A 23,833-nucleotide genomic window follows, 5' to 3' on the forward strand; every position below is an offset into this window, starting at 1 on the left:
AACAGTCACAAAAACCCAACCGCGACCAAACCTCCGCAGGCAGGCCGCCGCTCACCCCGCCCCTCGACATTCATTGGCTTCCAGTTCCGACGCCAGACCCACAGCTTCTTGCCTATTGGACCAGACAGCAGCTGGGGCGGGGTGCGGAAGTGAGCGCCTGGAGACAACCGAGAGCCGCCTTCAAGGAGGGCGAGAGGGAGGGGCTGGGGGAGGGTTTCCCGAAGAGGGGACGGCCATGGCAGCTGCGCGGCGGCAACGGCGGCTGCGACGGAGCGCGCGCCCGTCTTTGAATGAGCGGGGCTGGGACTGAAAAGGCGGAGCGCGAGCTCAAAGAAACGAACGGCAGCGCGCGCGCGCCTCGTGTGCGCGCGCGGCCCGCGGCAGCTCGGAGCCTCCGCCGGGCGGGGAGGGGGAGGGGCAGGTGAGTGTATTGGCTTGCGCGCGCCCGCGAGGGGCTTTCCTCTCCCAATCCCCACCTCGACCCCAGCCCCAGCCCTAGGGTGTCACCTGCCCTTCCCCGTCAGCCCTCTATCTCGCCCCCCACTTCCCGCCCTCCCTCCTTTCTTTGCGCCCCTCCAGCTCGCCTCCCCCCACGGCCGACCGCCGCTCTAGGGTACTGTTTCCGGGTCAGGGTGACCTCTGGGATGCGGGAAGCGCGACCAGGAGCCGGTTCGGCTTGTAGCCCTTGCCATGGCGCGCTCACGCGTGGGAGACGGGCCTGTGAGGCACCGGCCCGGAACACCCCCAATGTTGAAATACCCGTCCCAGGAGGGAAATTCGCCGGTCCTACCTGCCCTCTCTAGAGGCCTCGCACCTCTCAAGGCCGATTTGCCCACAGTCCACGTCCCAGCCCACCGGGCACCCACCTCCGGGAACCGTGAGCGTTCCTCATAACGCGGTGCGCAGGGCGTGGGACGTGTGACCTGAAAGCGCGCACTTTTTCTCATCTGTGCAGTGGGTGTGATTTTCCCCCATCAACCAGTTTTAGGTGGGGGATCTGAAATTAAACCATTTTAGTTATGAAACTCAATTTAGACTTCTAGGAGACGTACCCCTTGCTAACAGTCCCAGTGGTGTCACATTGAGGGCCTGAACTTACAGTTGCCACAGATGGTACAGAATGTTGGCTTTTACAGCCAGCTCTCACACTCCACTCCTGTTTCCGCTTTTCTTACTTGCTGCTACTGCTGAACCCTTCTTTTTCAAATTCAAGTGAGTCCAGGTAAATTTTATCTTTTTGAAGCTTTCCTTTAAGCTACTTTAGAGAATTACAGATTTAATTAGAGGATATTTCCCTCTCGTACTTGATTATATGGTTTTTCAAGCGTTGGTATGAAAAGATTCAGAAATGTAGTTTTGGAAATACAGCACTTGACGACTTGTTCAGTGTGTAAGAAACAGATTGGCTGGCTTGTTTAATGAATCGTGACAGAGTGGATCTACACCATGGGATTTCGAGCGGTTTATTGAGAATTACGAGAAGGAAAGATGTCTTTGATCTATCATTTGCTGTTAGATAATACTTTTTATTGTAGGAAAAATGTTTTGACGCAGCAGAACTCTCATTCCTTTTGATTTCCTAGAGATGTCATTATTTTCAAAAGCTCTGAAGATAAGTTGTTTCATAGTCCTGAAATTTACTTTGCTATATCTCAAGTTTCTGTATCTTCCTAGTAATTATTAAGGAAAATTTAATAGGTTAATAGTATTGCTTAGTCCCAGAAAGTGTTGTAAAGCAACCAAACTGCTAAGTCTAAGATACATACTTAATCAAATTTATTATTTGACGGCTTTTCAAAAATCATACTTGAAGCAATGGGTACAAAATTAAAAGTTTTGGAATATGATGTGGAGAGAGCTGGGACTTGGGTTCATCAGTCTCTTTAAATCCTGGGTGCCTGATTCTGTGCCTCACTCACCCAGGCCAATTGTTGACCTCCATTTCCAATTGAAATGGGAATAGAGACACCAGCCTTTTTTGGTCATCATTATGATTCCAGTGAAGTGGAAGAACATACATGGCCAAGAACTATGTCTTGAATAGATCAGTGTTTCAAGAATGTTTATTTCTTTTCATTCAAGAAATATCTGAGTACCTACTATGTATTGGGCATTGTCTAAAACCTAGAAATATCAACTGAGCATCACTAATGGGGTTCTACCTCCTTAGCCCCTTTGTAATCAATAGGAGGAGTAAGTATGCATTCAAGTTCATGATAGTTTAGCAGCTGATGCAAGGTTTCTGTGTGCTGGCCTGGGAGTGTTTTCCAGTGTGCAATGTAGTGTCTGTTACACAGTAATATTTTTAGTCCTTTAATTGATTTGTAACTTTAAGTAAATACAAGTCTAGAAGAATATTCCTGTCTGCAAATCAGGGTAATTATTAAAATCTGAAGTGTCGGTTGATAGCTTGATTGCATTTTCCCATTTCATTGCAACTGTTTGGAAATTTTATCTTGGAAATTATAATATCTTCACTGAATTACTAAAAATGTTTATTTTTAGGGGAGTTATTCTTATTTAAGGCTTTTTGTTTGTTTGTTTTTTGGTTAGTCATCTTGTTTTGTGGTTCTGGGGATCAGACCCAGGGGTTCATGCCTGTGAGGCAAACACTTGGCCATTAAGCCACTTTCCTAACCCTTTGGTGATTTATTCTTGATTGCTGAATTAAGTCAATCTAGGCTTGAATACAAGTCTTTGGATAGAGGAATATGGAAATGTCTTTACTCTCTGTGCTTCAGTTCTATGAAATAAGAACAGTAATATCTCATGATGGCTGGGTGCCATGGCACACACCTGTAATCACCAGCCTCAGCAACTTAGTGAGGGCCAAAGCAACTTGGCAAGACCTATCTCAAAAAATAAAAAAGGATTGGGGATGTGGCTTAGTGGTAAAGTTCTCCTGGGTTCAATCCCTGGCACAAAATAAAACAAAACCTCACGATGGTTTTGTACATTACATGAGGTAATATTAAGATGATGATGGTCAATGACTATTAGTTCTCTTCTCTCACTAACCACAAAACAAATTCTCCATAGAATGAGGCTATTCTTAATTGCAATGGAAGGAATTCTATTCTGTAATCAGCAATAGTACAATTTTCTGTTTTTCTATTGGAAAAAAACTTCAAATTTTATTTCCTGTTATTGTTGGAATAATTCAAGTGGACAAATACTTATCTAATAATGACACCAACAGTATTTGTAGGAAGGTAATGGCTGTAGTTACCAAGCTCTGTATGAAATTTGTTTTCATCTTTTTATCCATATATATTCTGAGATCAGCCCTTGTTCCCATTACCTAAATAGTGTCTTCTTTCAAAAGTCTTGCTGGAGTATCTCTTTGGTTTTCTTTTCTTTCTCACCAACTGCCACATGCTTTAATCTTTCTATTAGCTGCCTTTTATATGTTTTTTTTTTTTTTCTTAAAATTTCTGTTAAACTGTCATTTGGGGAAGTTTGCTTTTATTTTGGTTGAGTTATATTGTTAACAAATCAGCTTGAAATTAAGCTCTTGCCATCTTATTCAGATCATTCTACTCATAATGAAGCAATTGAAACCTTTCAAGTTTTTGCAAAAAGTTAACTAAAGGTGCAGGTGAATAGAATCTTGTGGAGAAGGATTATGCAGGACAGGTAAGGATATAATATAGTAGTAACTATAGTACAATCTAGAAAATGTGGGTTTCTTAGAGAAAACGGAATTAAAAGACATCACCTTAGTCCAGTAAGAGGTAATAAAAGCTTTTGCCAGGCAAGTTTCAGTGGAAATAGGAAATAATATGGGCAATATTTGTAAATTTCAGTAAGGTCTTTTTGGCAGTTAGAATGTAAGCCAACATGAGAGAAAAGGAGTTAATATTGTTTTAATTTTAAATGTTGGTAAACCATTGGTTGAAAATGTATTTGGCAGAAGTATTTAAATAACATGAACACTGAAATTTGTAATAATCTCCTAGTTTACTTTCTTTAGGAGTCATTGTTGTTTCTAACTTCTCGATTAGTAGGCCCTCTCTAGCACAGACTTTAAGTAAATCACCTCATGATGAGACAGCTTCCATATATACAAAAATATATGAGCATTGCTTTCAGATTCTTTTGGAGCTCTACCACTGTACATTTGATAGTCTATAAGCTCCTTTTTAGCCCTGGAAATAGAAAGAACTAGCTGTATGTTTTGTTTTTCTTAGAGCTATCAGTAATGGCTCTAGAGAGCAATCAAGATCAGGTACCATGAGAACTAAGTCTATTTTCCTTGCTTTCTGGTTTGTTTTGTGTGTTGTGTGTGTTTTGAACTTTTCTGTTGAGGTCTAATATATAAACTATATATATAGTAAAGTAAATATTGGTATTACCACCCAGGTTGAGATGAAGATCTTAATTTCTTAATGCTCCCATGCTCCCTCTCAGAGATGACCATTAATTTTTATTATTAAAATTTTAAACCATGCAAGGAAATATTATGTTAGTTTAGAAAACATTATTATATGCTGTTTTCAAGAACTTAAGAGATTACTGTTTATGTAGGTAGAATATCCTTTATCCAAAATACATGGGACCAGTATTTTAGATTTTAGATTTTGTTTGGGGAGAGAAGGAAGGTTGGAATCTTTGCATACACAAAATGTAATATCTTGAGGATGAGAACCATGTTTAAACCTAAAATTCATTTGTTTCATATATACCTTATACACATTGCCCAAGGGTAATTTTGTGTATTAAATAAAATATTATGGTGAAATTTCTATGTGGCACTCATATCAGATTTAAAACTTCAGATTAGAGATGTTCAACTCACATACTAGTAATTAAAACGAGACAGTGCTCTCTGCTTTAATTCCTATGAATTAGTTTTAAAACAGCATGTTATTAATAGTATAGGATTGGTGTTTATATAGGAATTTAGTCCTTGTTATTTTTACAGATATTATTGCTTATCTTATATAAAGTAATTTTAAAAAATGAATCAGTATTTCAGTTTGAGGAGAAACATATAGCTGTCTCTTTAATGTGCTTACATGATAATTGTTATTTAAGTTTTGGTTTCATTCCCTTTTAAGTAAATTTGTATAGAACTGAAGTCCAAATTATATTATTTTTTTATTTGGGGGAAAAAACATTAAAATTTTTTTATTTTTCCCCTTGTAGGAAATCACTATTTCAAATACTCCTATTGGCCAACTATAGTAATTATTTCTAAAGATGTTAATAATGGACTGGGAGACCAGTGATTTTTAGTTATGACTGTTATTACTTAGTTGCTTTAACTTGAGTACCACAGTTAACTTTTTTTTTCCTCGCTTGGGAAATTAAGAAGTTGGATGACATATATTATCAAGTTAATCCAACACAGGAATCATGGTTCTAAATGTGTACTCAGTAATGTTCCTCCTGACAAAAGAACAAGGAAAAGCTAAAATATGAAATTCCTTTATCAGAAACATTTCCTGTGTGTATATGTGTGTGTGTATATGCCTGTGTATGTCTTGTGACTTGATTTAATGTGTGATCTCCTCCTCAATAGTGGGAAAAGGCTGTCTCCTGTGCATTAACAGATTTTATTTGCCTTTCTCCTCTTTTGCATTTTTTGAGACCCTGAATAGGAGTATTCAAGATTACTTAATTAATTTAGTCAAATTTAATTTGTGCTAAAACTCATTTTATGTAATCTTAAAATAAATAGTGACTATTAAGGGAATATATGCAATACATATATGGTATAGTTAACTCCGATGTGTAAAGAAATATGTGAAATCAATGATATTTAAAAGGCTGGCAAAATAATACCGGTTTTACCGTTTTTTAGAGTTTTTCTATTGCTATAGGTTTAATTAGTTTTCAGTTCCTGTAGCATTTCTTTTATATATATATATATATATATATATATAAATGTATATAATGTCTTTATTTAATTACAGTGGGGAGGGACTTTGAGTGTGATCTGTAAGGATTCAGACTCTGGAAATTAGGTTCAAATCCTAGTTCTGGATTTTATCAGTTCTGTGACTTTGGCCAGCTTATTTGACTCCCTTGTACTTCAGCTTCCCTATCTAAAATAGGGATCAAAAGTACTTGTTTCAAGTCCTTCACAGTGATATTGTGAGTATTAACTGAATTATACCATGTAAAGCATTTAAAAATGCTTATTATATAGTAAGAGTTAGTATAGTGTATTGAAATCTATTGTGAAATTACAGTTCCTAGATAAATCTGGAAATGTGTTTATTACTAATTGCCATAGTTTCCTAATGGAAATTGGCTCTCCAGAAAGAATAGCAAATAATAAATATAAGATAATGTTAAATTTTTGAGTTTCACACCACAATTTGAAAAATTTTCTAATTTATATGGTATAATGTTGTCCAAAAATGTCTCAGTATAGACTGTTTTGAGAGCTTGTATGAGCTATAATTGAATTATAGAAATTGCACTTATCGTATGATTCGGTTAGTTTTGATGGATAAATACATGTCCCTGAAGCTGTCACCACTTTAAAAAATATATGTATTATCTCTGAAATATTCTCCTGCTCCTCAGTAATCTATCCTTTCCACCTCTCCCTGCCCTTATCCGAAAGCACTAGTGTTATGCTTCCTGTTATTATATACTTGTTTGCATTTTCTAGAGTGTTTTTTAAGTATATAGAATCATACAGTATATATTTTTTTGGGATATCTTTATTTTGGTATAATTATTCTGAGACATATTTATGCTATTACTATAACAATAGCTCATTCATTTTTATTGTTGAACATATATATATACCACAATTGGTTCATTTACCTGTTGATATACAGTTAGGTTGTTTCTTGTTTAGAACTATTAAAAATAAAGCTGCTATCAAGTAAAATTCTTTGTATGGGCATGTCTTTTATTTATCTTGTGTTTTTCTTTATCTATGTTTGTTTGAGTTTGTAAGAAGTTAAGAAAAACTTTGTACCATTTTACTTTCCCACTACTGATGTGGGAGAGTTCCAGTTGCTCTACATCCTTGCCGGTATTTGGTATGGTCATTATTTTTAGTTTAAGCAATTCTAATTAGGTGTGTAAGTAGGTTCTAGCTGTGTTTTTAATTTATATTTCTATGATAATTAATGATGTTGACCATCATTTTATGTATTTATTTTAAAATAAAAATCTAAAATATCTTTCTATTCTAGAGTCACAAATGTTTTTTTTTTTTTTTTACAACTTTGTAGCTTCAGATTTTACATTAGGTCTATAATATTTTGAGTTATTGTTTGTTAATAGTGTGAGATATAATCAAAGTTTTTTGTTGTTGTTTGCATATGAATACCCAGTTTTTCCAGCACTATTTGTTGGAAAAACTATCCTTTTCCCCTGAACTTTTCTTTTCATCTTTGTCAAATTTCAGTTCTTTTTTATGTGGGTCTGTCTCTGTACTTTTCATCCATCTATTTGTATATATTGACTCCAGTTCTATACAGTTTTGTTTATTGTAGTTTTATAACAGGTCTTAAAAATCTGGTAGTGTTAATCCTTGAACATATTCTTTTTCAGTTTTTTTTTTTTTTTTTGCAATTATATGTTCTTTGCATTTCCATATAAGTTTCAGAATTAACTTGTCAACTTAGAGAAAAAAACCTACAGAGATTTTCATTTGGATTGCATCAAATCTAAAGATCAATTTGGGGAGCCTTGATACCTTAACAATATTGAGTCTTTAATTTAAAATTTAAAATTAATTTAAAATTTAAAAAATAAAATTTAATTTAAAAGTCTTTTTAAATTAATGCAGGTCTTTTAAATTTCTCTCAGCAATACTTGGTCATTCTTTGGTGTGCAGATCTTTCATTAGAATTGTCCCTAGGTATCATATTTATTGATGCTCTACACAGTTTTTCCTGATTGTTGTTAAATATAACAATACAATTGATTGTAGAGTTCACGAATTTTCTTCATAGACAGTTTTCTTTCTTTCTAATCGAAACCCCTTCCCTTCCTTCCTTTTTTACTTTTGCCAGAACCTCCCCTACAGTGTTTAGTAGAAATGGTATAAGTGGAACATACTTGAGTTGTTCATGATTTTAGGGTGATGGGTATAGTTTTTACACATTTACTCTCATATTTCTGTAGGTTTTTTTAAATACATATATAGATGTTGTTAACCAGGTTGAGAAAGTTTCTTTCTATTCCTAGTTCCTCCGAGTTTTTATCAGAAATGGATGTTGAATTTTGTTAAAGGGCTTTTCTGTCTCTACTGAAATGTTTTTCAGTATGCTAATATCATGAATTATTTTTGATTTTTGAATGTTAAATCAGTCCTGCAATCTGAGCTGAGCTCAACTTGGTCATGATGTAGTCTTTTTATGTATGGTTGTATTCAATTTATCAGTATTTTGTTAAAGCAGTTTTGCCTTCTATATTCTTAAGATATTAATCTCTATTTTTTTCTGGTAATGTCTTTGTCTAGATTAGTATCCATGTAATGCTGATATCAAATAATGAGTTGGGAAATATTCTTTTTCAGTTTTTTGTCAGTTCCTGTGAAATTGGTATTAAACATTCGTATATGGTAGAACTCAATAGTGAAGCCATCTAGACCTGGAAGTTTTTAAACTATAAATCAAACTTCTTTAATAGATATGAGATTTTTAGGTTGTCTATTTCTTCTTGTACTTTGATATCTTAAATGGAATTTACTTGTTTCATCTCATTTGTAAAATATAGTCATAATGTTGCTTATAATGTTTTCTCATTATCCTTTTAGTATCTGTTAGCCCTAATTATATAATCTCTCTCACAAAAGATACTGGCAAAGTTTTTGACATGTTTTATATTAAAATGTACTTATGATTGAGTGGCCCCTTTATGATTGTCAAATGACTTTTTTACCTGGTAATATTGCTTTCTGTAAAGTCTTATTTGACATTAAAGTAGTCCTATCAGCTTTCTTTTGATTAGTGTTAGCATAGTATAGTTTCACCATCCTTTTAACATATTTATATCTTGATATTAAAATGCATTTCTTGTGGGCCACATATACTGGGGTCTTCCTTTTTTATTCAACGTAGCAACCTCTGCCTTTTTGTTGGAATGTTAGGTAATTTGCAGTTATCATCTTGCAATTTATTTTCAAATTTTCTTACTGTCATTTGTTCCTCCTTCCCTTGTTTTTTGTTGTCTTTTCTATAGAATAAGTTTTTATCTCTTTTATTAGCTTATTGGCAGTGACCAGACTTTACCCTTCATAAAATGATTTAATTTGCTTATTAAGGGATAGGCCTAGGTATCAATATTTCTTTGACCAGATCTCCAGATTTGTGAACCACTGTACTAGATGAGCTCTTTGGTTGCTTTTTAATTCATAAACTATGGGACTTAATTCAGTTTGAATTTATAAAATGGATATAACAAAATCTACCTGAAGATTAAAGTGTTTAATATATTTCGAATAGTGCTATACTCATATAGTTCAAAATTCTAAAGGTACAAAAAGATTTAATATATACTTATACTTTTTTGAATTCTAAAATTGTAAGTAAATTTGTGCTAAATAGATTATTTAAGCAAAATTATTTATAAAAAGTGTTAAAGGATTTTTTCACAAACTAAAAAACTCTTTAGAAACCTAATTTCTAAAGCTGTTAATATTATTTACACTTCAATAAAATTTATTGTGTTATATTTGTAGCTTCTAGAGAAAAGTTAAAATATGTAAGAGTTTTCTCAGTGCATAAGTACTTTCCAACTTGATTTAAGAATAGGAATATGGTGTATGAAATCATCTAATGCTTTTGGGTATGTGTACCCTTTTTTTTTTGAAGGTTTTAATTCTCATCATGGCTATCACTCAGTTTCGGCTATTTAAAGTTTGTACCTGCCTAGCAACAGTATTCTCATTCCTAAAAAGATTAATATGCAGGTAAGTAAATTTTATATTCAAACTGACCTGTTTATCTTCTAACTAGTTTTGAATTCCTTTATAACTTCAGAAATGTAGAAGAGATTCTGTTTACACTCTCTTGATTGTAATATTTGTTCATTAATTTCTAGTATTTTAAAAAATATTGTTTTTCTATTTGAGATCTAGAAAGTGAAGTTAATTGTTTTTGTTTGTTCAAATTCTTAAATCTTCCATTTAAATAACATGCTTAATACTATAGAATTTTAGAAATAAGCAGGCTGACTTTCATTATTATAATCATCACAGAAATTTTATGTAATGTTTTATTATTGGAATGTTTTAAGGTGGTTCAGTGAAATTAGGCATAGGTATTTCTGTCTATACTAATATAGGAATGTTGTTTTGTATTAGTAAAAAAATTTAACAGAGACCCTAAATTAAATAGATTTTTTTATTTCTTAAATAATATTCCAAAATATGCAGGTGGTCCAAAGCAGGTAATTTATTCAGCATCAGTAGGTTATCCATTATCCATAAATTCCAGTTCCTTCTCTATGTCACATGAACATACCCTAGAGCTATGCCTTCTAACCCATGTGCTAAGGTGCCACAGAGCTTCTTATAGGGTGCTACAAAATATTTTAAACTCCAGTGAAACATAGTGATATAGTACCTGTTGAATACTGCATGAATTCATCACTCAAGGTAGTTTCTATTTGCAGCATGACATCCAGCAGCATTCTAAACTTATGATGGATCGCTTTTAACACTGAAAACAAATTTTTGTTTACTTGTATGTTTGGTGAGGTATCTTTGCAAAGTTAGGTTTTTAGGTTGTAATTAAAATCATATACTACACCAAAATAAATGTAGAGCAGAAAATGAAGGTGGCAGTGCCTAATTTAATTAAGTGCTTGAGAAGCTACACAGTGTCCAACAGGCACATACATTGCATTAATAAGGAATTTTATTTCATTAAAAATAAAACTACATTTTCTTTAAATTTATGTGTATTGTTTTTCTCAACTGACTTTTTAATGGTAGCTAAGCACGTAGGACCTATATAAGTATTAAGTTGTTTGTGTCTAACTGGTTAATCAGAGGAACAGTTGATATTTATTTTGGCCTAGGAGTACTGTGAAAAAAATTACTGACACACTAAGAATAAAGTGGAATAAAATAGGAAGTGTATGATAATCAGCTGTCTTTTTAGTAGATAGATTTAGAAGTTGCACACAACGATTCTGTTCCCACTGTCTGGAGTTTAGCTATATAGATAGCCATCTAGATCCAAAGTAGGCTGGGAAATATAATATTTAGCTAAATGGCCATTTGGTAGCTGCTAAAAGAATTAAGTGCCATTGAATTTATTGGTAGAAGTAGAGTGGTCTGCAGTTGAGGAAAAACGTATTGCTGTGGGAATGAGATGATGAAATAGAGATTATCACTACAAGAGAAATGAAAAAAGAAATGGAAAATTTAGGTGGTTGACTGTTGAAATCACCCAAGAGCACAGGATTTGGGAATTAGAAAAAACAGTGAACGAAGTACTCAAGTTATCAAGAATAAAGGAGAATGGGTGAGAAATTCACTATGTAAACCAGAATAAGAATGAATATTAATTACCAGAATGTTAAAAGAAGCATTGTATTAACACTGTGATGAATTATAGGTGTTTTCTTTTTGTATTTGTAATTTCTAAAAATTTTGGTCAATATCAATTAGTTTTAGAATAAGAAACTGCATTTGATTTTAACTATTAAGGATTTTCCTGTTATCACTATAAATTTCTGTGGTCAATATAAATATATTTAGGATTAATTATATGTTCAGTTTTAATGAAAACCAACTCTTTGTTAAGATAAACCTCTTTTAAATGTCAAAAAGAACATAGATTATGTGTTATAAAACACCAGGCTTTTGTCATAAATTTTGTAATGGACTATAGTACTTCTGTATTAATTCTTTAAACAAATAATGTATAACTTCTAAACTTGATAACTGTCTTTACCAATTAGCACTAAGGAGATAGTTTATAGATTACTTGAAATTAAGCAAATGACTAGTTGTTTGTTATAGCTACCAGAGTTTTTGAATGCCTTTCTATGTAGCAGGCATTGTGTGGGTTTAAACATGTCAATTAAATCTTCACAACAATCTTACAAAAGCAGGCTTGAATACCTGCATTTTACAGAGGGTATTGGAACTAAGAGGTTACTTCTATTGAGAAGTAACATTGCAAACCATAGTTTACACAGATTCCAAAGCCCACCTTCCCAGTAAATTGTCTGGAGCCCATTTCCTTAACAGTTGAGTAACAATATGTCCAATTAATGTAGTACTTTTTCTATTAATCATTAAAACTCAGTTTATAATTTAGTTTAATCTAGAGATTTTCAAACTTAATAGTTAGTCTTACCAAGAACTCAGTATGTAAAACATAAAAAGCCTATCCACATGCTGATAATAGCATAGATGGCCCATAGCTTCATCTATAGAACCCATAGCACTCTAAGGAGCATGGTTTGAAACTACCTTGTATCTTTGTTTTTGACTTTATATTTCTCCTTAATTTATAATTATGAGTCCTAAACCCGAAAAGCAGCTGTTTTTGTAAGATTTTAAAGACATTCACAAGATCTGTGATTCATGCTTTTTATTTTCCTCATAGCTTGATGAGCAATAGTTAATTACTAAAATCAATAATTATAAGCCTTAAATTACTGTCTATAATGCTTTTCACCTCTTCTTATTTTGTTCTTGAAATAAATTATTTCATGGATTATTTCAGATCTGGCAGAGGAAGGAAATTAAGTGGAGACCAAATAACTTTACCAACTACAGTTGATTATTCATCAGTTCCTAAGCAGGTAAATCTTTTTTGAAAAATTGAATGTATTACAGAACAGGAATTTTCCTGGATTGTATACCATTAGGTCATAATTTAGTAGTTGAGTTTTTTTGTTGCTGTTCTGTATTTTTCAGTTCTAAAATTTCTAATTGATTCTTCATTTTATCTTCTATTTCTTTGCTGACATTTTCTATTCTTTCTAGTGGTTTCAAATGTTTGCTATGACTTTTGGAGCATTTTTACATTTCAAAGTCTTAGATAATTTTAACATTTACATCATTGAAGAATTGGCATCTATTAATTAATTTTTCATATGAATTGAGATTTATTGATGCCATATATGATGAATAATAAATTCTGGATTGTTTTATGAACATTTTGAATGTTATATTTTGGGACTGTCTTATTTAAATTCTGCTGAGAATGTTGATTTTTTTTTTTTTTAGTTTTATTGGTTTTTTTTTTTAAATACACGACAGCGGAATGCATTACAGTTATTACACATACAGAGTACAATTTTTCATATTTTTGTATATAGAGTATGTTCATGCCAATTTATGCCTTTATACATGTACTTTTTTGCATTATAATTCTTATTACACATATATATCACAATTTTTCATATCTGTTTATAGATAAAGTATGTTGACACCTAATTCGAGTCTTCATACATGTACTTTGGATAATGAAGTCCATCACATTCCACCACCTTTGCTAATCCCCTGCCCCCTCCCTTTCCCTCCCATCCCTCTTCCCTATCTAGAATTCATCGAATCTTCCCATGTTCCCCCTCCCTACCCCACTATGAGTCAGCCTCCTTATTATCAGAGAAAACATTAGGCATTTGTTTTTGGGGGATTGGCTAACTTCACTTAGCATTATCTTCTTCAACACCATCCATTTACCTGCATATGCCATGATTTTATTCTCTTTTAATGCTGAGTAAAATTCCATTGTGTATATATGCCACATTTTTTTAATCCATTCATCCACTGAAGGACATCTAGGTTGGCGCCACAGTTTAGCTATTGTGAATTGTGCTGCTATAAACATTGATGTGGCTGTGTCCCTGTAGTATGTTGTTTTTAAGTCCTTTGGGTATAGTCCAAGGAGAGGGATAGCTGGGTCAAATGGTGGTTCCATTCCCAGATTTCCAAGGAATCTCCATACTGCTTTTCAAATTGGCTGTACCAATTTGCACTCCCACCAACAGTGTATGAGTGTACCTTTTTCCCCACATCCTCTCCAGCACTTATTGTTGTTTGTCTTCATAATAGCTGCCACTCTGACTGGGGCGAGATGATATCTTAATTTTTATTTGCATTTCTCTGATTGCTTATTACACATACAGAGTACAAGCATTTTATAAGAAATTATAAGCATTTTTTCATATATTTGTTAATTGATTGTATATCCTCTTCTGAGAAGTGTCTGTTCAGGTCCTTGGCCCATTTGTTGATTGAGTTATTTGTTTTTTTTGGTGCTTAGCTTTTTGAATTCTTTATATATCCTAGAGATTAGTGTTCTATCTGATGTGTGAGGGGTAAAAATTTTCTCTAAGATACTTGGGAATCAACTTAACAAAAGAGGTGAAAGATATATACAGTGAAAACTACAGAACCCTAAAGAGAGAAATCAAAACCTTAGAAGATGGAAAGATCTACCTTGCTCTTGAATAGGCAGAATTAATATTATCAAAATGACCATACTACCAAAAGTACTATACAGATTTGATGCAATTCCGATCAAAATCCCAGTGGCATTCTTCAAAAAAATAAAAAAAAAATCATGAAATTCATCTGGAAAAATAAGAGACCCAGAATAACTAAAGCAATCCTTAGCAGGAAGAGCAAAGCAGGTGGCATCACTATACCAGACCTTAAACAATACTGCAGAGCAGAAGTAACAAAAACAGCATGGTATTGGCACCAAAACAGACTGGTAGACCAATGGTACAGAATAGAGGACACAGAGACTAACCCACAAAATTACAGTCATCTTATATTAGACAAAGGTGCCAAAAACATGCATTGGAGAAAAGATAGCCTCTTCAACAAATGGTGCTGGGAAAACTGGAAATCCATATGCAACAAAATGAAATTAAACCCTTATCTCTCACCATGCATAAAACTTAACTCAAAATGGATCGAGGACCTAGGAATTAGACCAGAGACTCTGTGTCTAATAGAAGAAAAAGTAGGCCCTGATCTTCATCATGTGGGATTAGGCCTCAACTTCCTTAATAACATTCCTATAACACTAGAATTAAAACCAAGAATCAATAAATGGGATGGATTCAAACTGAAGTTTCTTCTCAGCAAAAGGAACAATCTGTGAGGTGAACAGATGTTTTATTTTATAAAGTAATCAGTTTGGTTAGACTTAGATGGAAAGTTCCAGTCCTCCTCCTGTGAGCTATACTCCTAATGTTGGTTCAGTTTTCAGAGTATTTTCTTTTTCTTTTTACTTTGTGTTTTGTTTTTAATGGAAAGAATAGAGCACAATAGAACAGAACAGAATATTTTAGAAGGTTTATCCATAATAAAAGTACTTCTTAAACATCTGTTCTATTTTTCAAATATTTTTTTAGGTGTAGTTGGGCACAATACCTTTATTTTATTTATTTATTATTATGTGGTGCTGAGGATCAAACCCAGTGCCCCTCATGTGCTAGGTAAGCACTCTGCAGCTGAGCCACAACCCCAGCCTCAATATTTGTTTTAGTTTTGGTATGTGAATTGAACTATGTAGTTTCCCATGGGTCAAAAAAGTTTGAAAACCAGTGTTTTCAGAAGCCCATTTTTCTAATAAATGATTAATGAACTGCTGAGTGCATTGCCCCTTTGTGGCTGACTGTGTTGGTTATTTAGACAGATGTGGAAGAGTGGACTTCCTGGGATGAAGATGCACCCACAAGTGTGAAGATTGAAGGAGGGAATGGGAATGTGGCAACACAACAGAATGCTTTGGAACAAATGGAACCTGACTATTTTAAGGACATGACACCAACTATACGGAAAACTCAGAAAGTATGTTAAAGATTTGCACTTTTAAATTAGACAATATAATATAATTAGTATTTATTGAAAAGCCTACTTTTCATTATAATTTTATTTTCTGTCACGTTAAATAAGAATTTCCTATGTTCAGATGATTTAGATCTAGATGTAGTAAGTTATATCCTCAAGACTTTAAAATCATACATTGGTATTTGATTTACAAATCACGGACATTACCCATTAATGTAACACACTATAGTAAATGAAGATTTATTTCAAATTGTTCTTATTTCTTTTAATTCCTTCATATATATTGCAATCTTATTTCACTCTTCTATTTCAGATAAGCACACTTTTAGTGCTTCATTTCTTATTCAATCCAATAAGGAAACTTTTTCATATATATGTATATATATACACTTTATAAAATGAGGACATTATTTATTCTCCACTTCCTACTGCATTTCCTCACTCTCTTCTACCTAATTTTAGCTATACATTTATTTTTATATTATCTAGGTTAATAAAATTTACATTGTCCTTTTTGAATTGTCCAAATGCTCAAAACTGAAAAGCATTAAATTGTGTATTTTTCAAAGATCCTTTAAGTGTCTTAGTAGATGTACACTTTGTATCATGGAAGTATATTGCTGTTCTTTATAATAATTTAGTATATTTATTATAATAGTACTTTTTAAAATTAATTAGATTGGAAATGGTTTTAATAAAAGTAACCAAAACTCAAGTAAGAGTGTCTTACTACTACTGACCCAAATGAGTTACTGTATTTATAGCTAGCCCAGATGTTGAGGGATCTGGTGATACTTTTAGCAGGACATTATCAATGTTATTATTTAATATAGTAATTAAATATCCTGATTATATTTTGGAGTTCTGGGGAAAGTGGATGAGGAAAAATGGAGATGAGAATTTTTTATTTTTAAGGAGTAAAATAAAATTTTTCTTAGATTGAACTGATCTATGTGACAGTTGCCTGAGAATTTGGATACTCACTGTAGACTATTTTTTTACATTAATTTTTTTTGAAAAAGAACAACAGCGTATTTTTTAATTACATTAAATTTTTTTTGAAAAAGAACAACAGCATATTACAAAACGCATTGGGACATTTATTTGTCTATTTTTATATAGTTCTGTGTAAAATATCCCTATCATCTTATTTCAACTAATCTTTCAGATCATCATTAAGAAGAGAGAACCATTAAATTTTGGCGTCCCAGATGGTAGCACAGGTTTCTCCAGTAGATTAGCTGCTACACAAGATATGCCTTTTATTCACCAATCTGTAAGTATGTTAATTAGCTAGAGGGAAAGACTTGGTTCTGTTTCTTTTTTCTGTAAGGAAGAGGAAAATAACTAAATGAAAATAATATTTATAATTTTTATGACTTTGAAACAGATTTAGCAGTTTGCAAGAAGTTAATCTGTAGTTTCACCATTTCTATCATTTTATAAGAGTACAAATTACTCAAATACTAATATCAGGATCCCATTGTATACATGAAAGATACAGACAAAATATGTTATTTAAAAACATGGACTTTAGGAGATTATTTCTAAGATAATAAACCTTTATAGCAGGTTAGTTTTAAGTGAGTTATGGATTGTTTCCCTAGTAGAGTTTATTTACATTTAAAATGTGGTTTCATTTAAAATATATTTTATGTAAATGAAAATTTTAAAAGAAAAGAAGTAGTGAAGAATGTGGACAACTGAGGCTCTCAACCTTGGGAACATTATTAGAATCAGTTTTAGAATTTGTAAAAAAATACATATACTTAGGTTCCTCCCTAAACTTAAGGATGCTTTGATTGATTATATTAATTACCTGTTGTTGTGTATTGACCCCAAATTTAGTGACTCGAAACAATAATAAACATTTATTATCTCATAAAGTTTCTGTGGATCAGCAGTCCAGAGTGACTAAATTAGATGGTTCTGGCTCAGGGTTTTTAATGAGTTTGTGAATAAGTCGTTGCACTGGGGCTACAATGGCTTGACTGGACTTAGAGGATTCATTTCAAAGGAGTCTTTCTTACATGCCTGGCAAATTAATGATACTTGTTTTCACAAAGCCTCAGTTCCTTCCCATGAATTTCCTCATGCCATAACTGCTGATTTTCCAAGAACAAGTAATCTGGAGAGACAGAAAATGAGTGTGTTTTTTGAGGCTGTTTTTTCTAGCAGATCCATGTTTATGCATGTTTTGAATTCATTGATCAACAGCTATTCTTGCTAATACCAGACTCTGTGCTAGATGCTAGTAATACAGTGGTAAGCAAGCAGAACAGGCAGGGTCTTTGCCTCAGAAGGATGTATTCTAGTGGGGGAGACATAATATCAAATAATTAATCATATACACAATATCCACAAATGTAATTATGAATTTTGATAACTCCTGTGCAGTTACATGATATAATAATGTCATAGATATTTTAATGAGAGCATAGTAACATCACAGATATATCTCTGAATAACATAGCATTATAATATTTAATTTTGTCCATTTCTCAGTTTTAAACTTTATTATTCATATTGGTAAAGTGGTTTAGTTCTAACCAGAGAATTAATAATGTTTACTGCCTAACTATAATTCTAATTCTAATTACAATTGTTGTTATAATTCTTATAGAGCTCATTGTAAAGTTGAAAATATACAACCATTTGGAGAGTGAAGAGTGTGGTACGTGGGTAGATGAAGGAGTTCTCCAATGCTGTTGTTACATATTTTTTTTTCCAAAGCAGATAAAGTCAAGGGGAACTGATTGCATAGGAAAGAATACTAACCAACTGGACTTTGTTCTCTACACCAAAATTATCTTAGAATGTTCAGTTTAAATGAAGTCTGATTTGTAAAATTAATGAAATTTATCATTTGTATTATGGGAATTCTTTTTATACTAAGAATATCGACTTTTTTCTGTCTTTTATGCTTTTTCAGTCCTTAACTATAGTTTGGTTTGATGTTTTTTGATGGGCAGATGAATCTAATTTTTGTGTAGGCAAATCTATCTAATCCTTTTCAATCTTTTCTATTTTACTTGGAAGGCCATCTCTATTAATATGATCTTGATACTTTTACTTTTCTTATATCTAAATGTTGTACCTATACTAATAGTCAAAATACCTCAGTTGGAAAAATTGGGAAATAGTATGAAGGTAAAATTTGCAAATAAGAAATAGACATAACCTAAAAACATGAAGAAAAGTTTGATCTGATTCTCAAAGAAATTCAGAGTAAAATGACAAGACACCCTTTTTAAGTTTTATCAAATTAGCAAATGTAGAAAAGAAGGCCATTATCAGTATTGACAAAGGTATAAGGAAACCAAGACTTCTACCAACTGCTGTGAAGAGGATTAAGTAGGGACAACTTTTCAAGAGTGTCATCTGTATTTTGTTTCAGTATCTTTAAAAATGCTTCTTTTATGTTAACTGCTTTATTTCTATAAACATACCAAACAGATAATCAGAAACATTTTAGGAATATTTAACAGGATGTTATTGTTTTTATTGTCAAGGAAAGAAACTCAAAACATTTTTTTTAAATGGGGTAAGTATTCAAAACAATGTTATCAATTTGCAGTTTGTTACCCGTTAATACATATTATCACTTCCACACCTAACTAAACATCTCAGTTTTATTGGTTCTTGGAACACTGGGGGCATTGAGGGGGTGGGAGGAAAACTTTTAGAGGTTTGAATTGGGGAATAGTAGAATTTAGTGAGGAGCCTGATGATATCAGTTATGTAGAGCAGAAAAAAGGAAGAAATAGTATTCTAGGTAAGATAAATTTTTCCTGATTTGAAATTTTTGCCTAAGACAGAGATAGTAAGTGGAACTGAACAAATCTACTAATTACAGAATTACATATGCTTGGGTGAAGATGACTATGCTAGTTTGGAAACTATTCCATATAAAATAGTATCCTGTAAAACAATATAGGAAGAAAACTGAACTTGCCCAAGACTTTTTAGCACTGAAAGTCCTGTAACTTCAGGAAACCCAAAAGTTCTAGGCAACTCAAGGCCCAGATCATTTGTGTTTTGTAGAAGACATGGTAAAGAAGTTCAGAAACCACAGGAGAGTGACAGGTTTTGAATGTTTTAGAAGATACTCTTGTCTGCTGTGTGGAGAAAAGATGGCTCTGCATTGTCTTAGTTTTGCTTTGTTTTTAATTTAGTCTGAATTAGGTGACTTAGATACCTGGCAAGAAAATACCAATGCATGGGAAGAAGAAGAAGATGCAGCCTGGCAAGCAGAAGAAGTTCTGAGGTATTTGAGTGATATTTATATCACAACCTGAGTAGTAGATTTGTTCCCCATTGTGTTTAAGATCAGGGAGGCCTGTTCTGTCAAATGTCTGTCTTATCTTCATTTTTCCTCATTTAATCTTAGATATCTAACATGAGCTTATTCTGTATCTCAGACTGCATACACTATTTTGTAATGATACCAAAAATTAAAGCTTTATAGAAATAAAATAATATAATTGTATTAAGAACAAGGGAAATCTTTTACATACAAATAACTTTTGTAATCATTATGTTGTACTATGAAATGTGAACTACCACTGTATATTTTTTGTGGGTCAGAATTGATTACTTTTTCTTAATATCCTCAAAGTTTAGTGTAGTGAAAGCTCTTGAACATAGTGGAGAAGTTATAATCTGCCTATCCTACAGAAAAGTAAATGCTATTCTGAGGGTTTAAAGTTCATTTTTGTTGATGGTTCTTTCTTTGTTTTTGTGAGCAGTAAATTGAGTTCTTGTTATTTCTATATTAGGTCAAAGAGTGACAAGAAAATTATCTTAAAGGAGAGCTTATGATTATGATCGATGATTAAAATTCATTTAAATGTACTTAATTTACTTACGCATTTAAAAATACATAATAAGTTACAATGGGTTTTTTTTTTGTATTTTGAAATTCAGATTGTTTTTATCATAGGGACAGAAAATGAATTATCATTATCTAAACAGATTTTATTTTTGTTTTTTCCTTTCTTGTCTTTGTTGGTAAATTACAATTATCTTTAATAACCAGCAGAGGGTGCAATTAAATAGCTGAAAGTTACTGCTGCTGTTTTTATCTTGTCCTTTATGTTTTCAGCATGTCATTTTTGTTTGTGTTTTCTTGGACAGGTAAGGTGGTCACATTTTAATATTCAGTCAGTAAGATTGTAAGAGTTTTTAATATTTAGTGCCTGCTTAGTCAGGATAGCTTAGTCTTTTGTAAAAGAAATTTTTTTTTTTAACTGTGGGCTGTAACAGTTATGTTGCAAGGATCATAATAAATTCAGTTTTTAAAATTAGTCATAGATTCAAAATTCACAGTGTTTTAGAAAATTTGGAGGATTTAGTGATTACTAGTACCATTAGCCAAGGATAAAGGAAAAAGCAGTTCATTTTGAATCCATTCATCTTAATGATAGTTTGTATAATTTGTGCCATGAACTCATAAGTATCAGTACCAGAACCTCTCTTCCATCTTGTCCTCTTGCTTCTGAAACCAAACAGATTAAAAAAAATAATAATAATAGAATTTTGCATTATAATAGCAGCTTCAGAGAGTGAGACTGTTGTCAATAAAAGACATGCTTCCTGCTGCACATTGCACAAGTTCAACTGAAGGGACTTGAAGGTTTCCATGTGTCATTGCTACTCCTAGAAAAACAGCAATGTAAAAGTTATGTCCATATGCCATCTCCTCTTATTCTCAGACTTCTCCCATTTACACCTTAAAATACTCTAGTATTATGATCGGTATTGTTAAAGTGAGAAGCTAGTACTTTGTCAATTCCAGACATTAATCTGGAGAGGTGAAATATATTTTTTATGTACAGCGATCTATAAATTGTTTTGTGTGCGTACAGTAGTTGTTGATGTTTTTACTTTAGCTAATAACCAGGTCAAAGCTTGATTATTGTATTTATTTATAACCTTTCCAACCCTTTATAGTTCTTTTCCTATCTCCTTTTTTGCTGCTAATGTGTTGGTTTTTTGTGCAAATTATCAGTTTTTCATGCAAGTGAGCCAGAGGTAGGGAAAAGTAGATTCACTTTTGTTCTTTAGAAACTTAGTTAAGTAATGATAATAAAGTCATTTTGTTCTTTCTAAGCTTAGTTTAGTACATAGTGACAGTCAAAATGGTTCCAAAAATGTTTCTCTTACTCCCATTTGTAAGTATGATTTAGAACTGTATGTATATATACATTTTGCTCACTATACTCAGCTTTTAAGTTGTAAAAAGGGTACCATAGATAATTAAATTGTATATATGGTACCATATATAGGTAATGTGTTTTTTACCTATCCCATGCCCCGTTGTGATTTACACCTTCCTTCCTTAACCTTGCATGCTTGAGTTATTTTCTCACACCCTAACTCTTCAGATTCAGGACCAACTTATGGTCCTTCTCTTCCTGTTTCTTCACCCAGTCCTACCCCCCCCCCCACTCCCTGCATAAGTCAGTCCACAGATTAGAGAGGTTTTGGGCTAGTGGAGTTATGGAAGGGGCTAAGGAGAAGATATGTATTCATAATGTGGAATTAGCAAATACCCACCACTATGCCCCATAATAAAGCTGATCAAAAGTTAATCCTTAAATAGATTTCTAACTTCTAAGTGGAAGGTATGTCTTAAGTTTTTATTTTCTTACAGGGAGTATTCTGCACAACTGTGTTTTTAACATCCTTTACCTGATTGTTTTAAACTATTATAATAACAAGATTTTATCCTCAATATCAAACTTTTCTGAATAATATTCCCATAAAAAGCTGTGGTTGAATGGAAGTAGTATCTTAGTACAGATAACCTAAGAAAGGTAAAAAGATGTAGATTCTTCCCTCACCCACCTTTGGTACTAGAGATTGAACATTGGGGCACTTAACTACTGAACCACATCCACAGCCATTTTTAGTTTTTATTTTGAGATAGGGCCTCCCTAAATTGGTTAGGTCCTCACTGAGTTGCTGTGGCTGGCTTTGAACTTTGAATACTCCTGCCTCAGCCTCCCAGGCTGCTCGGATAACAGGCATGTTTGCCACTGTGCAGATGTATATTATGTACTTATTGATTTTGGGCATACCACTTAGCCTTTATGTCTCATTTTACTTATTTGTAAAATAGATAATATCTCTTTTATTTTGCAAGTTAAGTTCTAAGGATCAGCAGAAATTTCTGTTTATGGAAATCTTTGAAATTTTTTAAGCAGTGAGAAAATCAAGTGTTTTATTTTATGATGGTGGAAAAAACAGTATAATTTCTTTCTGGAATTTATTTGCCATTTTTCCCTTTTGGTGTTTTCTAAAAGTAAAGATATCATATATTTTTCTTCAGGCAGCAGAAAATAGCAGACAGAGAAAAGAGAGCAGCAGAACAACAGAGGAAGAAAATGGAAAAGGAAGCACAGAGGCTAATGAAGAAAGAACAAAATAAAATTGGTGTGAAACTTTCATAACAAATGTTCTTCAAATGTCATAGTGCCAGTAGGAGAAATCTGAGCTCCACAACCCAGACATCATTTATTTGGATTTAAGAATATTTTCAGAATACAAACACACTGCTTAATTTCAGTGCATTCATCAGGCCATCCAGGACACCAGAATTCTCCCAAAGTACCTTGAACTCCTAGTAATTAAGACTCAAAAGAACAAAAAGGACTTATGAGACAATATTTTCTTCAACATGCTCCAAATATAAGACAGTTGTTTGCTGTAGAGAAATTATTACGAATGGAATATACCAGTACCTCTCAAGCTAGTGTTTCTAGCTAAATTAATGGTTGTAAATAATTTTATGATGGAAAAGAACTCTGCTATTATGCTTTCCTTCAATGTGCATAATTATAAAATAAATAATTTTAATATTCTTTGTTTCCATTATTACCTGACCTAAATTAGATAAATTGTAGAGCTTCAGCTTCTTTATCTTTGTTGTCAGAAGCTGATGTTGGCATACGTTTTCTCTAATTTGGACTGGTTTTGCTTATGTTTGGTAGAACATTAAGGAATATGAAATTTTGGGTTTTCAAAAAAAATGACATTAAATGCAATAATCTGATAAATATTTTATACTTCATTATTTACTTT

At 33.0% G+C, this 23,833-nt stretch overlaps 1 protein-coding gene across 3 annotated transcripts; it reads left to right on the top strand.

Moving 5' to 3' along the window:
- Positions 1-288: 288 nt before the first annotated feature.
- Positions 289-23,613, top strand: Ebag9 (estrogen receptor binding site associated antigen 9). Of its 3 annotated transcripts, none has more exons than XM_046464642.2 (7): positions 289-421; positions 9,789-9,886; positions 12,660-12,738; positions 15,590-15,748; positions 16,917-17,024; positions 19,924-20,015; positions 23,082-23,613. In XM_046464642.2, exons 2-7 carry the CDS (start codon positions 9,804-9,806, stop codon positions 23,200-23,202), a joined length of 642 nt encoding a protein of 213 aa, XP_046320598.1. In that variant the 5' UTR covers positions 289-421; positions 9,789-9,803; the 3' UTR covers positions 23,203-23,613. The 3 variants fall into 3 exon arrangements, with proteins under 3 accessions (XP_046320598.1, XP_046320597.1, XP_046320596.1); XM_046464641.2 differs by lacking the exon at positions 289-421 and adding an exon at positions 1,076-1,212; XM_046464640.2 differs by lacking the exon at positions 289-421 and adding an exon at positions 1,089-1,222.
- Positions 23,614-23,833: the final 220 nt, after the last annotated feature.

Source organism: Marmota monax, unplaced genomic scaffold (assembly GCF_021218885.2).
Source record: "Marmota monax isolate L192 unplaced genomic scaffold, Marmota_monax_Labrador192_F-V1.1 WCK01_AAM20220418_F8-fsc00003, whole genome shotgun sequence".
NCBI lineage: Eukaryota > Metazoa > Chordata > Mammalia > Rodentia > Sciuridae > Marmota > Marmota monax.